This window comes from Choloepus didactylus, chromosome 4 (genome assembly GCF_015220235.1).
Source record: "Choloepus didactylus isolate mChoDid1 chromosome 4, mChoDid1.pri, whole genome shotgun sequence".
Classification (NCBI taxonomy): Eukaryota; Metazoa; Chordata; class Mammalia; order Pilosa; family Megalonychidae; genus Choloepus; species Choloepus didactylus.
In genome coordinates, this window is record NC_051310.1 from 70,369,549 (window position 1) to 70,388,333 (window position 18,785).

The following is an 18,785-nucleotide window of genomic DNA, read 5'->3' on the forward strand; positions in this document are numbered from 1 at the left end:
GCTTAGCAGCATTGCACTAGATGTTTGCATGCAGTGGCACCATTTTGGAATAAGTGCCGATTATTTTACAGAGGCTGTTTTAAAGAACAACCCTCATTTAGGTTTAGAAGTCATTCTTCTTTGAAACAGCTTGTATTACTTGCTGTCCTAATGCATCGTCATACCTTACATATTCTTTAAAAACATGATGAAAGAAAAAGCAGAGCTCTGCTGACAATCGCAGCTTGCTAAGGCAGCATGAATTCAACGGGGAACGACAGGCTTTTGATTTTGGGAATTCAGGCTCAAACCCAGCACTTTGAAACTTTGAATTTTGCCACCATCCAAACTAAAGCTTTGAGGCTTTTGTCTGTGAAGCAGCAAAAAGGCAAGAGAACAAAAGATGAAAGGGTGCATTTTCAAGTCAGATTTATGGGGTGAAAAAAGCTAGCTTTCTACTTTCAAACAAAAAGGAGGGCCACTTGATCTCCCACTAATGCTTGTACTTCTGACAGGAACATTTACAATTAGAAAAACAAGGCAGCAGACCAGATACTCCTTGATCACGTCTCTAAAAGCTGTTTTTTTGTTTTTTTTGTTTTTTTTTTTTTAATTTTGCATTAGTGAGTTAATTGTGTAAGTTGCAGTAACGTTGTTCTCTACATTAACAATACAGGTACTTCTGATAAACACATGCATACAAATCAAAATTCCAGAAGAGGAAAACCTAATTGCCAATGGAAGCAAAAGCCTGAAATATGTGACCTACAAATGATCACAAAGACCTTTGTTTTCCACAGTGACAGCATCATTTTACATTTCCACCAACCATGTACAACAGTTCTTATTTCTCCCCATCCAACACTTGCTATTTCCTGTTTTTAAAATCATTGCCATTTTATGTGGTGTGAAGTGGTACATCATTGTGTTTTTGATTTGCATTTCCCTAATGGCTAATAATGTTGAGCAACTTTTCATTTACTAATTGGCCATTTGTATATCTTCTTTGGAGAAATTTCTTTTCAAGTCTTTTGCCCATTTTTACTTGAGTTTCTTTTGTTTGTTTTGCTGGTTGGTTTTTATGTTTGCTATTGTTGAGTAGAAAGAGTTCTTTATATATTCTGGATATTAAACCTTTTTCTTATTGGAAAAATGGTTTCCAAATATTTCCCCCCATTGTGTGGGTTGTCTTTTCACTTTCTTGATAATGTCCTTTGATGTACAGAGGTTTTTAACTCTGATGAAATTCCATTTATCTGTTTTTTTCTTTTGTTCCTTGTGCTTTGGGGATCAAGTTTAAGAATCCATTGCTTGATGCAAGTCCCTGAAGATATTTCCCTATGTTTCTTCTAAAAGTTTTATGGTTTTAGTGCTTGTATTTAGATTGTTGATCCATTTTCAGTCTATTTTTGTATATGGTGTGAGGTAAGGGTCCACTTTCATTCTTTTGTATGTGGATATCCAGTTTTCCCTGGATCGTTTGTCAAAGAGACTTTTCTTTTACAACGGAAGCATATTAGCTTATAATTTTTCAGTTCTAAGGCCATGAAAGTGTCCCAATTAAGGAATCAAGAAGGAGATACCTTCTCTGAAGAATCTAAAAGCTGTTGAAGTGTGCTGAGCTTCTCTGGAAGCTTCCTCAGGGATGCACACGAAGCCTTTCCTGAGGGTCTAGGACTGTAAGAGCCCATCCCGGAGCTCTGGGATGATTTGGAAGCCTGTGGGAAAATAAATCCTTCCAAAAGAGGCATGCATGTGTGTGCCAAGCTCTTGTCCTTAGGGAGCCCGTGGCTTGGAGAAGGAGAGATGGGAACTGGCTCCAGCTGGGCTGAGGGAAAGCGCAAGGATTGACACTTGCCAGGGGGGCCTGCAAGTCCAGAGAAGCGGCTCCTTCCTTTCCTACCTGGGCAGGGGGCTGACAAGAAAGTGTTTCCAGAAAAGATGACACTGGACATCACATCCTAAAATGCAAGCAGCTGCTACCCGGGAGGGCAAAGGAAATCCATTCAGACAGGTGCAGCAGTGTTGGTGATCCCTGTGCGGCATGCGGCAGGCATGGGTGCTTCAGGAGCTGCCCCCCAGGACCCCCCAGAGCTCGGTGACCCTGGACAGTCTCCCTGCTGCATCAGGACAGGGATTTCATCCTCTAGAACCAGCAGTCATCAAGGCACCATTAAAGCAGAATACCTCCGTGATCAGATTAGTCTTTGGGTCACAGCAGTCACTCGACGTCCAGCAAAAGGCTGGGGAAGGCAGTGAGATCCCACGGGCAGGTGGACCGGTTGGAAGTATTGCCTTCATCCACATGAAAGCCTCCAAGGATGCAGGGCAGGGGTGTTGAGGCTGGAAGGGAGGAGGGGATACCTTGTATTCTTTGGGACCTAAGATGCTTATGACAGTGATGCCCAGGACGTTTCAGGACAGGTTCCTGGTGCAAAGGACAGAAGGGTCTGTGTGTGTCTATGTACCTTATCGCTGGTGCAGACAGTGGCCCTGCCCAGCTGGTGGTGGCTCTCCTGGCTCCTGTGTGACCATGCCCGCTCCAGAAACCAGGGAAGATGAAGTCTCCCTGACATTCCCACACGGGAAACCAGGCAAGTCCCTGCTGGCAGTTCACGTGCCGATGCCTTAATGTGCCCTGTGGGATTAAAGCATCACTCCTTTTATGCTTAAAAATGTCTGGTATTAGATTCAATGGACTATAAATGTCCTCTCAGACCATCACTGCTTCTGTTTTTAGATGGAGGAAGTCCACTTTTGCTTTTGCTGAATACTTCTTTGTAATTCAGATCAGTAAAAATGTGAAATGCACGGTGTAGAACGAAATCATTCCTGTAGCTCCGTCAGTCATTCATTTAACTGACAATCTGAGCACTGATGAACCTGGCACTGAGCTTCCCCTGTATAGTCTGTGGGACATGTGCCCACACCTGTATTGCAGGTGGAGTTGCAAAACACGTCCTGCAGAATTGGGGGGGTCCGTGGGATGTTTGGAGGGAGGGAGCAACTCCAGCTTGGGGACTGTGATAACAAGGCCTCTGGCCATTGCAAGTTCTAGCAGTAATGCAAGTTCAAGGGCAAGTCTGAGGAATTTCCACCTTGTCATTACCCTGCCACTGCCTTCCGACCTAATAAGTTCAAATCCCTTCATCCAAAAGAAGCTCGAGAAATATTTGGTGACAAAAGGAACCACAAGCATTGTATTGCCAGTGAGGTGCTTATTTGAAAATGCACACTGTGTTTGAACAAGGCCTCCAGTGCCGTGAGCCATGCTTCATCTGAGATGCCCGCGTGCTTGGCATGGCTGCAGAGGGTTGGTGGCTTTGCCTGGAGAGCTGACAGCCCACTTCCTTAGATCATGATCCCCCCTGCATTGCCTCCCAAGGGAGAGCCGGTGGAGCTGGTCATCAGCATCAAGGCAAATTAGAATCACATCTGCATTCCATAGAATTGTGGGTTCCTGGGGCTAGAGGGTTCTCGGAGGTCCCAGTCCAAATGCCCTCTCTTCTCACTTTCCCAAGTCTCACATTTATGAACTGGAAAAACTAAGAACTAAAACCTACAGCTCCTGATGTTTTAACCCATTTTGGGGGTAAACTCTCCTAACTCCACATCCACAGTCATTGCTGAAGATGGGAAGGGGGTATCAGCTATCACAGCAGGGGTCATTTAATCAAGGCAGATCCTTGAAAACATGAAAACTTTAAAATATGTTTAAGTTTGGGGTGTTTTCTTGGAAATATCTCTAGAATTTACTACTATCTGGTTTATTAAATGTAGTATATGTTTTTCTTATTAATGCAAGATCATCTCCGTGAGTATCAGTTGCTGAGCTTGTTGTTTTGGACATAGTGAACAGAGAGCCAGAGGGAGGCTTCGTCAGTCAAACCAAGGTCACCGTGACCTTAGGCACAGTCCATAATCACACAAAATTGGAGAAAATGCAAAAACCTACCACTTTGCAGTGTTGTAAGACAGTAGTAGAGCACTTAGCACAATGCCTGGCATTTATAAAGCTATCAAAAGAGTTGTAATCGTGTTGATGACAATGATGGTGATGCAGTATAGTGCCACTCTCAAGAATTACTTAATGTGTGAAGCTTTTGGTAGTTGTACTGACCTGAGATTTCTCAACTGTGTTTTCTCTGCATGATTAATCAGTTTCCTTACAATTAACTCTCAGTATTTGATTGTATCTGTGCTTTTTTTTTTAAATGAAGTTAAAATGCTCAACCTGAAGGATGGACTGGGCCATGTCCCGGGTGTTAGGGTTGACAGAAGGCTGGCAGACAGGTAACAAGGGCATGACCTTGAAGCTGGTTTGGAATGAAGCAGATGGATAGAGGGGTGGATGGATGGAGGAATAAATAAATGTATTTCTATATTGCCAACTCAGTTAGAAGCAGTCAATGTAAATAGAATTTTCCTCATCCAAAAGGTATGCTCCAGATGGGAAACTCTTTTTCAGTGACAAACTCTGAGATGCTCTCTAAAATCTGTGACTCCAAATGCTCCCCAAATCCAGATGAAGCAGGGGACCCGTGTTCCGTACGTACACAGCCCCCAGTCATGCAATTACTGCTCTAGAACCACAAATGCAGTTCTGAAGTCCCAAAGACAGAGCGTCCTACTGTTTCTAAACTATGTACACTACATTTTCTTAGAGAGGAAGAATAATAAACAGAGTTGGAGCATTTTAAGACTGCCCTCCTTGTCTGCCAAGAATAATCTTGTGTGTTCTGGAACTCTCTCCCTTCATGACCGTTCGGGAATCTGTATCCGCAAATGTCTGCCCTGGAAAAGGCAATAAACAGGCTTCAAGGTAACTGATGGCTTTACATAAACAGAGGACTCCTTGAAGGATGAGGCCATTTCAGGCTGAGGAGAAAGAGAAGAGACTGATTACTAATTAAGACTGTAAGACGAGCCTTTTAAAATAGCATTTTAGTTTCAGTTTTTGAACTGGGCTGCTGTTGCCAGTTGATGATCTACCAACAGTGAGTCCTTCTTTAAATGTATATAATACACTGGAAAAAAGTGAGAACCGAGTTTTTTTTTTATGCAATTTTTTTTTATTCACACACCAGATAATTATCCAATGTATATAATCAGTGGTTCACAGAATCATCATATAATTGTGCATTCATCACCACAATCAACCTTGAACATTTTCATTACTCCCCAAAAAATAAAAATAAAAATAAAAATAAAGAGGAACACCCAAAACATCCCCTACCCCTCACCCCCCATTATCTATTTATTTTTTGTCTTTGTTTTCTTATTCATCTGTCCATACACTGGACAAATGGAGTGTCGGTCACAAGGTTTTAGCAATTATGCAGTAATGCCTTAAGAGCTATATAGTTATACAGTCATCTTCAAGAGTCAAGGCTACTGGATTACAGTTCACCAGTTTCAGGTATTTCCTTCTAACTATTCCAATACACTAAAAGCTACAAAGGGATAGCTATATAATGCATAAGAATAACCTCCAGAATGACCTCTCGACTCTATTTGAAATCTCTCAGCCACTGCAACTCGATTTTGTTTCATTTCCCTTCCCCTTTTGGTCCAAGAAGTCTGTCTCAATCCCATGATTCCAGGACCAGGCTCATCCCTGGGAGTCATGTCCCACATTGCCGGGGAGATTTACACCTCTGGGAGTCATGTCCCACATAGGAGGGAGGGCAGTGAGTTTACCTGCTGAGTTGGCTTAGAGAGAGAGGCCGCCATCTGTGCAATAAAAGAGGTTCTCTGGGGGTGACTCTTAGGCACAATTTTACACAGGCTTAGCTTCTCCTTTGCAGGAATATGTTTCATAAGGGCAAGTCCCAAGATCGAAGGCTTGGCCTATTAAATTGGTAGTCACCAACTCTTGTGAGAATATCAGGTATTCCACAGGTAGGGAAGTTTACTATTTCCACATTTTTCCCCAGTCCCACAGGTGGACTTCACAAATACTTTTTTATTCTCTGCCAAAATTACTCTGGGATGAATAAGGGCATCACACTAACCTGTACAAGCCAACAAGTTCTCAGTCCTTATTCAAGGTTCCATGTAGTTATGGTGTTCAAATAAAGTGACCAAACAAGTTATGTTAGATAGTGTGCTACAGAAGATAACAAATATTGCACTAAATAAACATCTCTTCTTTGAAGCTGAAGTTTTAAAAACACCATCCATATTGAAGCTGAAGTTTTAAAAACACCATCCATATCATCCTGTACCCTTTAGTCTGATTTGCCTTAGTCCTAACCTGATCAGCTTCACTGATACCTTTAATTGAAATCTGATCTGTTTTTTCAGCTTGTTTAACAGATGCTGTATGGGGTCATACTGACTTTCATAGATGCAGAACCCTAGCTCTGAGTCTCAGGTTCACACAGATACCCAAAGTTCCAGGGAATGACCAGGTTATACACAAACAGCCAAGCATCTCAGAATTTAGAAATAACTGTAACAACTCAGGAATAGATGTAATGGCTGTAAGTGCATACAATCTAGGAACCTTTGCAGTTAGCCTTCCCCTGATAACCTATGGTCTTGAATTCAATTCTCAGAGTTTGCACATTGTATTTAGTCCATATTAGTGAGGTGTTATAATATTAGTCTTTTTGTTCTGGGTTATTTCACTCAACGTACTGTCTTTAAGGTTCATTCATCTAGTTGCATGCCTCACAACTTCATTCCTTCTTGCAGCCACTCAGTATTCCATTGTATGCATACACCTCAGTTTGCCCTTTTGTTCATCAGTTGATGTACTCATAGGCCATCTCATCCATTGCAAATCATGAATACTGCTGCAATAAACATTCATGTGCAAATGTCCATGTATGTCACTACTTTCAGTTCTTCCAAGTCTATAGCTAAAAATGGGGTTGCAGGATCATATGGCAGCCCTATACTTGGCCTCCTGTGGAACCACCACACTGCCCTCCAGTTGGGCTGCACCATTCTACTTCTCCACCAATAGTGAACAGGTATATCACTCTCTCCACATTTTCTCCAGCACCTGTATCTTTCTGTGTTTTTTTTAAACATTTATTCACACACCATACAATCCATCCTAAGTAAACAATCTTTGCTTCCTGTTATAATCACATAGTTATGAATTCACCACCGCAATCTGTATGAGACCATTTCCATTGCTTCCACAAAGAAAGAAGAGGAAAAAATTGAAGAATAAAATAAAATAAAAGGAGAAACAACAACACGAAGAACCCCATACCTTACCCCTCCCTTATATCCACCTCTTATTGACATTTAGCTTTTATATATTGCCTTTGCTATATTTCATGGAACTTTATTATAATGTTAATGTTAACTATGGACTATAGTTTCCATTCATTGTATTTTTCTGTATACCATCCCATTTTTAACACCTTGCAATGTTGACGTTTGTTCTCCCTCATGTAAACACATTCTTATATTTGTACATTTAAGCAACATCATTGTCCACTCTAGGTTTCACTAAGTTATGCAGTCCCAGTACTTACCTTCTGTCTCTCCTTTTTTGTGCCATACATGCCCCTAGCTTTCCTCGTTCAACCCTACTCACATTCAGCTTTGTTCAGTGTGCTTACAATATTGTGCTACCATCTACCATTTTGTCTTTTGGATTTTATATGTTCTATTTGATTTTGTTTTTATTTGTATCTCTCTCTTTTTACCCTTACTGATAGTCTTCATTTCTATACTCTTCTCCAAACTTCTCTCTCCTGCCTTTTCCTGTCTGCCTGTATCACTGCCTTTAGTATTTCATATAGAGCAGGTTTCTTGCTCCCAAAGTCTGTGTTTGTCTGAAAATATTTTAAACTTCCCCTCATTTTTGGAGGACAGTTTGCCAGATATAGGATTCTTGGTTGGCAGTTATTTTCTTTCATTATCTTAAATGTATCACACCACTGCCTTCTCACTTCCATGGTTTCTCCTGAGAAATTCTCAGATAGTCTTATCAAGCCTCCCTTGAATTTGATGAATTGCTTTTCTCTTGCTGCTTTCAGGATTCTCTCTTTGTCTTTGACATTTGACAGTCTGCTTAGTGAGTGTCTTGGAGTATGGCTGTTTAGGTCTATTCTGTTTGGGGCACACTGCACTTCTTGGCTCTTTAATTTTTTTTTTTTTATCATCATTTTATTGAGATATATTCACATACCACGCAGTCATACAAAACAAATCGTACTTTCGATTGTTTACAGTACCATTACATAGTTGTACATTCATCACCTAAATCAATCCCTGACACCTTCATTAGCACACACACAAAAATAACAAGAATAATAATTAGAGTGAAAAAGAGCAATTGAAGTAAAAAAGAACACTGGGTACCTTTGTCTGTTTGTTTCCTTCCCCTATTTTTCTACTCATCCATCCATAAACTAGACAAAGTGGAGTGTGGTCCTTATGGCTTTCCCAATCCCATTGTCACCCCTCATAAGCTACATTTTTATACAACTGTCTTCGAGATTCATGGGTTCTGGGTTGTAGTTTGATAGTTTCAGGTATCCACCACCAGCTACCCCAATTCTTTAGAACCTAAAAAGGGTTGTCTAAAGTGTGCATAAGAGTGCCCACCAGAGTGACCTCTCGGCTCGTTTTGGAATCTCTCTGCCACTGAAGCTTATTTCATTTCCTTTCACATCTCCCTTTTGGTCAAGAGGATGTTCTCTGTCCCACGATGCCGGGTCTACATTCCTCCCCGGGAGTCATATTCTACGTTGCCAGGGAGATTCACTCCCCTGGGTGTCTGATCCCACGTAGGGGGGAGGGCAGTGATTTCACCTTTCAAGTTGGCTTAGCCAGAGAGAGAGGGCCACATCTGAGCAACAAAGAGGCATTCAGGAGGAGACTCTTAGACACAAATATAGGGAGGCCTAGCCTCTCCTTTGCATTGGCTCTTTAATTTTATGTCTTTCATAAGAGATGGGAAATTTTCAGTGATTATTTCCTTCATTATTCCTTCTGCCCCCTTTCCCTTCTCTTCTTCTTCTGGGACACCCATGATACCTATATTCATGCAGTTCATTCAGTTCCCTGAGATCCTACTCATATTTTTCCATTCTTTTCTCAATCTGTTCTTTTGTGTGTAGGATTTCAGATTTTCTGTCCTCTAGTTCACTAATACTTTTTTCTGCCACTTCAAATCTGCTGTACATCTCCATTGTGTTTTTCATCTTTGCTGTTGTGCCTTTCATTCCCATAAGTTCTGCAAATTGTTTTTTTCAGACTCTCAAGTTTTTCCTTATGTTCACCCAATGTCTTCTTTGTATCCTTTGTCACTCTTGCCATATCTTCCTTGGATTCACTGATTTGCTCTTCGAATTGATTTAGAACATTTGTTTGAACATCTTTAATTGGTTATTTCAACTCCTGTATCTTGTTTGAAATGTTAGTTTGTTCCTTTGATTGGGCCATTTCTTCATTTTTCCTAGTGTGTCTCATAATTTTTTGTTGGTGTTCAGGCATCTGGTTTACTTGATTAGCTTATTCTAGAGGACATTTTCACTCTTTTCCCTAGGGTTCTCTTGTTGGTTGGTTGGTTCTCTATCTGTTCTTTGGTGTTCAGTTCAACTTATTCTAGACCTCCAGCATAGTGTTTGTTCAACTGGTCAGAATATTTCAGCTCTTGTTATTCTGGTTCTTGCCCTGCCTATATGGAGGCTTTTCTTTTCTTTTCTTTTTTCTTTCTTTCTTTTCTTTTCTTTTTTTTTTTATTTGGACAGTCTACCCAGATATGATTGACCCCAGGAGGAGAGTGTAATTAGTATCAAGTTTTCCTGAGGATGAGACCCAGCGGGTTGTCACACTTTTCCTGTGAGGACTCTAGACTCTGTGATTTTCCTATCCTGCCCAGCAGGATGTCAGCCTGCAGCTCCCCACTGGCATAAGGCAGTACGGTGCCTTTAATTTTCAGCAGACATTGGTCCTAGCCAGGGGTGTGGTTTTGGCCAAGGGTGTCAGAAACCAAGGTTAAGCTGTTACTGTTTTTCTTTTTTCTCCAGCCCCTGGGGTCTGAATTCTCTGAAGGTGGGCTGCCACTTGAGTTGGGCCCCACCCCCTCCCTTTTCTTGGGCAGGATATGCCCTTTTAGTGAATTATCTCCTTCAACTTCTAATTTTGTCTCTCAGACCTATTTTAACTCTACCTTTACCTGGGTCACTACTGACAATTGAAAATGCCTGAGGCTTTCTCTAATGAGCTACTTTGAATAGTTTTTGAAAAGAGAGAAAAAAGATCCCCTTTTCAGAGCCAGTCCTCAGCCCCCAAGATTTGTCAGTCAAGAGCTGGAGTTGGTACCTGGCTTTATGTGTCTGTTTTCTTGGGGCACAGCCCTGTTCCAGTATTCTGCACTCAGCTGACTCCAAAGAATCTGTTTTTATTTATTTATTCTGTTTTATTTTATTTTATTTTATTTCATTTTATGTTATTTTATTTCTATGTGCCTCACCTCCTCTTTGCCAAGAGAGGCTTCAGGGTTTTTTTTCTGCTTGCTCCAGGTTTATCTGTGCTCATAGTTTATATTCAGTAGTCCAAAGTTGTTACCTTGCTCCAAGCAGAGACCACTTCATTTTCCTACAGGGAAGTCTTCCAACTGAACCTGCCATGCCAGCAAGGGAGGGTTGCCAGCTCCTCAGCTTGGGGGCTTTACCTACAGTTCTACACTGTGGTCTCGGCCCTTTCACCCATTCCAGTCTGGTGTACGATGTGTATCCAGTCATGGATGTCCTCCAAAGAGTTGTTCCAGACTATTTATTAGTTGTTCCTGGCTGTTTACTAGCCACTCCAGAGGACTAATTAAATTCCACACCTCCCTATGCTGCCATCTTGCCCAGCCTCCTCGAGAACTGAGTTTTCAGTACTTGTATGACTGTTTTGTGCAGGGAAATGTGTTCTTGTAGTATAATAAGTTATCTGACATGGTGTCAGCAACATTTATTGCCATTTCTGTGATTCTTAACCACTTGCACTTTTTTTCATGATGATCTATTTGTGTGAACAATGGCACTTCCATTTTTGACTATGTTTTGACACTTGATAGATAAAAGAGCATGATGGGCCAGATAAATGAGCTGACTAAAAAAAAAGAATCCATTAATTGTATTCAGTTATTTATACTTAAGTCTTATTCCCTATGTTTTCTTCCTCCTCCTCCTTTCTTTTCCCTTTCTCCTTCTCTCCCCTACTCCTGAGCTCCTAATATATATCAAGCACTGTTACATCTATCAATGGTAAAATTCAAAATTAAAGACTTTCTTTGTGTTGAGTTGCCATTTTTTAAACAAACAGAATAAATGTTGACTTACACATTGTTTATTTAAACTTTTACTATCAATTTCTGTGAAGAATTTCATTGGGGAAATGGTACATTATTATAAATTCATGTTTTTCCAGATGGACTTCACTTTTCTAAGCCTGAGTAGAGAATTTGAAGGTGCTGCTCAGTCCCAGAAAACTCATTATCCCTTTCCATTATCAGTGGCTTACTTAGCTATTATCTCATAGCCTCTTAGTTTACGTTACAGCTGCAGACCTATCAGCCCAGTTACTAACCAATGCTGTTCTACTGCTTGTTATTCACTGCAAATTGTTAGTTACTAATCATAAAAAAATAAGAAAGCATGTGTTCAATACCCACGTGTGGAATTGGATTTCTTCAAAGGTTAGTGGGATAGCCCTTCTTCATGGGACTTCTCTGCGAGGCAAACACAAGCACCTTTTAGAGAGGAACCGTCTGAGCCCAGACTCCTCTAATGTATACATGCTATTATTTTAGGTCTCCGAATTCAATCCTTTGACATTCACCAGCATCATCGAGTGTGAGAAGCCAAATAATGACCTGACTAGGTTTCGCGGTTGCATGTGAGTATTGTATATCTATCTGTGTGTCCTTTTGATGGATCAGCATTTGTGTTGATATACACACACATACACATGCACACAACACATACACACATGCACATATGCACACACACACACAGAACATAAAAAATGTTAGATCACCCATGAAAGGACCCAATTCAAGGAAGGTAAAACTCATAAGCAAAATGTTAAAATATGACATAAAATTTGGGAAGCGCAGAATACTCAACTAACTGATCAGCTGTGGGTTCCCAGGTCTCTGTTGGCCCCCAGGCTGTCTTCTCCAGGCCTCCTTTTCCTTTTGCCCCCAGGAATGCATTCACATGGCACCATTCCCAGACCCATAAGGAATCCTTGGGGCCAAGCCAACTAAATGAACAGATGCGTTTCCAAAGACATTTTGACCTGAAAGAACTATTACAAAGCGAGGCCAGGGCAACCTCTAGGGATACATCTGTTCCTCTGGATGTAGCTTGATCCCGAGGTAATTTCATGGTGCTGACTGTACCAAAGAAAAAAGGCAGGCATCTATGGTGGTTAGGAACTGTATGTAGTCCAGAAAAACATGTTCTTAAATCTAATCTATTCCTGTGGGTGTGAACCCATTGGAAGTAGGACCTTTTGATGAGGCTACTTCAGTTCGGGTGTGACCCACCTCATTCAGGATCGGTCTTAATCCTATTACTGGAGTCCTTTATAAATGAAATGAATTCAGACATGAAAGAGGAAACCACAGAAGCTAGAAGGTGAAATCAAACAAAACCTGCAAGAGAAGGGAAAGCCCAGCAGACACTGCCATGTTCCTGGCCAGGTGGCTGAGTTCCCACGGATCATCGCCAGCCAGTCTGCAGGAAGAAAGTTTTGCCTTGTAAGTGCCTAGATTTGGATACTTTCCCAACCTTAAACCATGAGCAAATAAACTCCTGCTGTTTAGCCCAACCCATTTCATGGTGTTTGCTTTGAGCAGCCTAGGAAACGAAAACAACATCCATGCAACTAGGCTTGGTTTTTTGTCTTCTCCCCTATGGGGTCCCCCGTCTTCCTCCCTGAAATTTGCAGGGCTCATGTGCTCAGACTGTTGTGCAAGCTAAAAATCCCCACCCGACTGCTGAAATATCCGTTACCTGTTCTAGAATTGGATTGACACCAAAGGAATTGAATCCTAAGTCAATAGCTTCCAGTCCTACCCTTAAGAAGCTACCTTTTTTAGTAAGGGTATATATTTAGTATCATATATATATATATATATATGTACACACACACACACACACACACACACACACACATATATTTCAAAGTTTAACTGATGTAAAGCATCAAGCATTTAGAATGGTAGGTGCTTAACAAATGCTGGCCACTGTTATTATTGATGCTGTTGTTAACATTTCAAGTAATAATATAAAGTGAGGAGTGAGGAGGGTCAGGAACAATGTGTAGGTAAGCATGTGATGTTCCCGGGGGAGGAAACCAGTTGAGGAGGTGGCTGGGAAAGTGGCTTGTCTCCAGCATATACCTCGGGAGGAGCTGTAGGAGGAAAGGAGGTGTCCGCTTTTGAGGGTTCCTGACTTTGAGAATCTGGCGATTGCACCAGGTGAGGCTACCCAGCTGGCAAGGAAAAAATAAGGGGGGGGGGATCCCTATTTCAGAGGAGAGTAGGACCTGCAGATTGAGATTTAACGATCTTCTCTCTGGAGGTCATGTTAGAATTCAGGGAAGAGGTTACGTGGAGTGGAGGAAAGGAGTGAAGACCCAGAAGTCAGGAGGTGCCCCCAGTCCAAGAGCAGGTGGCCTTGGATGTGACTGGGGTGTGGTTATAGGCAGTGTCCTGTGAGGGGACACAGCAGACATTGAAGAAGGCGGGCTACTGTCCATCAGGATTCTGCAGAGAGCCTCTCTTCATCTCCCAGGGCTGCCATAACAAGCCAGGTGGCTTGAAACAACAGAAAATTATTGCCTCACAGTTCTGGAGGCTACGAGTCCAAACTCTGGGTGTCGGCAGTGCCGTGCTCCCTCTGAGGCCCATATGGGAGACACCTTCCTTGCCTCCTCCTAGCTGCCGGTGGTTGTCAGCAGTCCTGGTCACCCCTTGGGTGGCAGCCACATTCCTCCATTCTCTGCATCTGTGGTCCCATGGCCTTCTCCACGTCTGTGTCTCCCCTCCTGTTCTCACAAGGAAGAGTCATATTAGGTCAGGGCCCATTCTCATCCATTTTGGCGTCATTTCAGCTAAGCGCATCTTCGTAGACCCAGTTTCCAAGCAAGATGGCCTTCACGGAACTGGAGGTTAGAACTTGAACATGTCTTCTTGGAGGACACAATTTGGTCCTTAACAGAGCCTCAGAAAAATGGCCTCTCCGTTTTCTTCTGCGTTCCATTGATTACAGCTACTTGCTTCCGTGGCTTTTTCTCTGTGTCTGAATTTCATTGATTTCAGCTACTTTCTTCCATGTGTCTGAATTTCATTGAGTTCAGCTACTTGCTTCTGTGGCGTTCTCACTCTGTGTCTGAATTTCATTCTGCTTATAAAGGACTTCAGTAATAGGATGAAGACCCATCCTGAATGAAGTGGGTCACATCTTAACTGCAGTAGCCAGATCAGAAGGTCCTGCTTGCAGTGGTTCACACCCACCTGCAGGAATGGATGTGATTTAAGAACATGTCTGCCTGGGGTACGTACAGCTTTAAACTACCGTAGGATGCAAAATGGAGTGAGACATAAGGATCCACACACCAATGTCCATAAAGCATTTTTCACAATTGCCAAAAGGTGGAAATAACCCAAGTGTCCATTAATGGGTGAATGGATAAACAAAACGTAGTATACACATACAAGGGAATATTATTCAGCCATGAAAAGGAATGACTTTCTGATACATGTTACAACATGGATAAACCTTGCTGACATCATGTTGAGTGAACCAAGCCAGACACAAAAAGACAAATATTTTCTGGTCTCACTTATATGACATACCCAGGATAACCAAATTCATAAAGGTATAAAGCAGAATATAGGTTATCAGGACTCAAGGGGTGAGGGGACCAGGGAGTTAAGCTGAATTCGTGCAGAGTTTCTGTTTGAGGTGATAAAAAATTTGGGTAATGGATGGCAGGAAAGGTAGCATAATCTGGTGAATATGATTATTACCACTGAATTGTACACTTGAAATTGGTTAAAGTGGGATATTTTGAGTTATACATATGTTACAATAAAAAGTTAAGAAAACAGAAAGATGTAAGGAGTCCTGTTCTGGTTTGCTAATGCTGCCAGAATGCAAAATACCAGAAATGGATTGGCTTTTATAAAGGGGTTTATTTGGTTACACAGTTACAGTCTTAAGGCCATAAAGTGTCCAAGGTAAACACATCATTAATCGGGTACCTTCACTGGAGGATGGCCAATGGTGTCTGGAAAACCTCCGTTACTGAGAAGGCACATGGCTGGCATCCACTTGATCCCAGGTTGCATTTCAAAATGGCATTCTCCATTGCTCTTGGAGCGTTTTGTCCTCTCTTAGCTGCAGCTCTTCCAAAATGTCAGTCTCAGTTGTTCTTTAAAATGTCACTCACAGCTGCTCTGCATTTGGGCCTGTGTGGCTCCTTGTAAAGTACTCCACTGATTCAATAAAGACCCACCCTGAATGCATGGGGCAACACCTCCATGGAAATAATCCAATGAAAGGTCTCACCCACAGTTGATTGAGTCACATCTCCATAGAAACACTGAACCAATAGGTTCCAACCTAATCAACACCAATATATCCACCCCCATAAAATTGCATGAAAGAACTTGGTGTCTTGGGGATATAATACATCCAAAGCAGCACGAGTCCTTAAGTAGAAGTGAAGACAGGGAGCAAAGAACACTTCAAATTCTCCCTACCAGGGGGCCTGGGGGCCTCAGAACAGGAGATCTTCCTGAAGGCTGTAAAACCCGAGCTGTGACTGGAAAGCAGAGCTGCCTCCAGGCAGAGGGGTCAGCGTAAGTCAGACACAGGCACGAAGCTGCATGTGCAGGCTGGAGCAGAAATTCTGCAGTGGGTAAGGGTCCACGAAGGGGCTACAAAGAGGGGCCATGGATCAAAAGATAATCCAGAGGAAGTAAGGAACCCATGCAGAATGTTCCCAGGAGAATGTGAAGTTCAGATGTGCATCTTAAAAACTTTACATAGGGGACTGTGTAAAAAACGGGCATGAGGGTCCAAGGCCAGTGGGTTGAGGACAGCAAGGAGCATGTTGCAGGCTCCAGGAGAGGATGCAAAGAGATAGCAAGAATGAGCTGATAAAAGAAACAGCGGGGAGGTTACAATTGAGGACTGATGTTTGATTGGATGTCAAATGAGGGAGGGGGCATCAAAGAGAGCCCAGAATGCAGGCATGAGGGGTCAGCAGTGGAGGTGGCCCAGGTCTTTGTGAACTGGGGGGTGGTATGATGGGGCTTCTGTGCTCACACGTCTTCCCAGGGCCCCTCCACTTTCATGCACACCCATGGGCCTGGGGCTGAGCCGCAGGCTCCCAAACCTACACCTCGTGCATGCAACTTACACATCCACCTTTAAACAGATGGGTTTCCCTCCCTGTTGCAGGTTTTTGTCAGCAAGTCTGTGTGGCTGCTAGTACATATTTTCACATGCTGAAATCAGAGCAATGGACCCTGATGTGTGAGGTCCATTAGCAAAGGTGGCAAGGAGATGGCATCCTCACAGGAAGAGCAGACAGGGCAAGATATTCTGAAGTAGAACTTACCCATCTTCCAAAAAACCACAGTGTTGTGCATCAGTGAATGGTACATGATGTCCCCAGATGGTTTTCTTACCCAGTTGTACCTTTGAACATTTTTTTTTTAATTCAGTTTTATTGAGATACATTCACACACCATACAATCATCCATGGCTCAATCAGCCGTTCACAGCACCATCCCACAGCCGTGCATTCATCACCCCAATCCACCCCTGAATATCTTCCCTGCACCAGAAAGAACCAGAACCAGAACAAAAAACAAAAATAAAAAAAGAACAACCAGTCACCCCCCCATCCCACCCCACCTTCCATCCAGGTTCTGTCCCCACTTTTCCACTCATCCTTCCACACACTGGATAAAGGGAGTGTGATCCACAAGGTTTTCACAATCACACTGTCACACCCTGTAAGCTACATTGTTACACAATCGTCCCCAAGAGTCAAGGCTCATGGGCTGGAGCCCGGCAGCCCCAGGTATCCACCTCCAGCCACTCCTTTGGACAATTTTGCTTTAGAAGAGATTGCTTTGGTGAGTGAACAGGCCAGTGGTCCTTGAACTAGATGAGTCTTCTAAGAGGCTCAAGAGAAATGTTCAAGGATTACGTGATTCTTTTAGGTGCGAGTGTAACAACTCAACAAGCCCCTTCTCTCCTGCATCTGCATGGAATCAAACCACATGCCTACTTGGCACTTGGTGGGCTCCATCACATCTGGGATCTGCCCCTCCTCAGCAGCCCAGAGCAGCGCTCCATCCACCCGTGGGTGATGAGGTTCTCCAGCCTTCCTCCCTGGGCTTGGCCTCTGTGTCTTCTGGTCTTTGAAGCAGACACTGTTCATTCAGCAGTGGGGACCCGACTCTGTAGCATTTGCCACCTGTCCCCACAGCCATGTCCTTATAGCCCAGTGTAGCTACGGGTGATGAGTTTCAGTTTGGCCTCATTTGATTAGAAAGCACAGTAGTTAAAAACTTTGTCATGTCAAAGAATGCCAAATGTACAATGTCTTGTTTCTCTTTAGTTTATCTTTTGTTCTTTGTAAGCATGACTGGAACTTTGATCTTGATGGTTCATTCATTACGCTGTCCCAGGGAAACAGCATGTTTCCCTGCCTGCCTGTTATTAGAAGGTGTCTAAGAGAGAGACACATCCCTGTACATCCTCTCACTCTGACAGGCTGTGGAGCTGTGTTTTATGCAACGTCCTGTATGTGCTTGCCTCTCCTTTGGCTGGTGTTTTAGTTTCCTGGGCTGCTCAAGCAAATACCGTGTAATGGGTTGGCTTAAACAACAGGGATTTTTTTTAGCACATGGTTTTGAGGCTGAGGAGTCCAAATCAAGGTATCATCAAGGCAATGCTTTCTTCCCAGAGACTATGCGTTCTGAGGCTGGCTGCCGGTGATCCTTGGCTCCTCTCACTTGGCAAGGCACATGGTGGCTCTCCTGGCCCTGTCTTCTCTTACGGGTTCTGTTTACCTTCAGCCCTTGCTTCTTATAGCTTTCTCAATTCATCTGAATTCATTCTGCTTTTTTATTTATTTAAAATTACTTTATTTATCAAATGAAAAAGCATTTCCAAACAAAACAAAGCAAAGCAATGGGAAAAACAAATATCCTGAAATAACTTCATTCCTTCCAATATACTCCCACCATACCAAAAGAAAAGTAATGAACCAGGTGCACCTGAGCATTCCCGTATTATTAAGATCAGCCACAATATCTGGTCCGTTCTTATTAGATTATCATTTCCCCTTCACTGGCTGCTGTCTATCTCTAGGTCCCCTATATTGTACATATTCGACACTTATTTTACATTTCATTCTGCTTTTAAAGGACTCCAGTAATAGGATTAAGACCCCTCCTAATTGAGGTAGGACGCCTCAACTGAAGTAACCTCATTGAAAGGTCCTGTGTACAGTGGATTCACACCAACAGGAATGGATTATGTTTAAAAACATGTTTTCCTGGGGTACATACAACTCCAAACCATCACATCTGGAAACGAGGTTTTCAGTCTTAAATCTCTTTTTGAAGCAAAACCTTACTCGTACTAGACTTGCCACAGTGGGCTGTTGGTTGTCATTGAATGAGCCCTGCAGAAGAGAAGATGGCTGTTGGGTAAATAACAGGCTTGGAGAAAAGACTTCCTCACAGCATATATTTTGGACTTGACTTTAATGTTTTAGCTTCTCTTCTTCACCAAAAAATATATTCC

General features: G+C 42.5%; 1 protein-coding gene across 6 annotated transcripts in view; it reads left to right on the forward strand.

Annotated features, from left to right (window-relative positions):
• Nucleotides 1–18,785, forward strand: part of ATP10A (ATPase phospholipid transporting 10A (putative)) — a 203,930-nt gene that overhangs the window by 134,566 nt on the left and 50,579 nt on the right. For 5 of the 6 annotated variants that reach the window (XM_037832821.1, XM_037832820.1, XM_037832823.1 and 2 more), the window contains exon 3: nt 11,753–11,838. The exons of the other annotated variant lie outside the window; for it this stretch is intronic. In XM_037832821.1, coding sequence (XP_037688749.1) covers nt 11,753–11,838 — 86 coding nt within the window. The remainder of the gene's footprint in view (nt 1–11,752; nt 11,839–18,785) is intronic. 6 annotated transcript variants of the gene reach the window in all.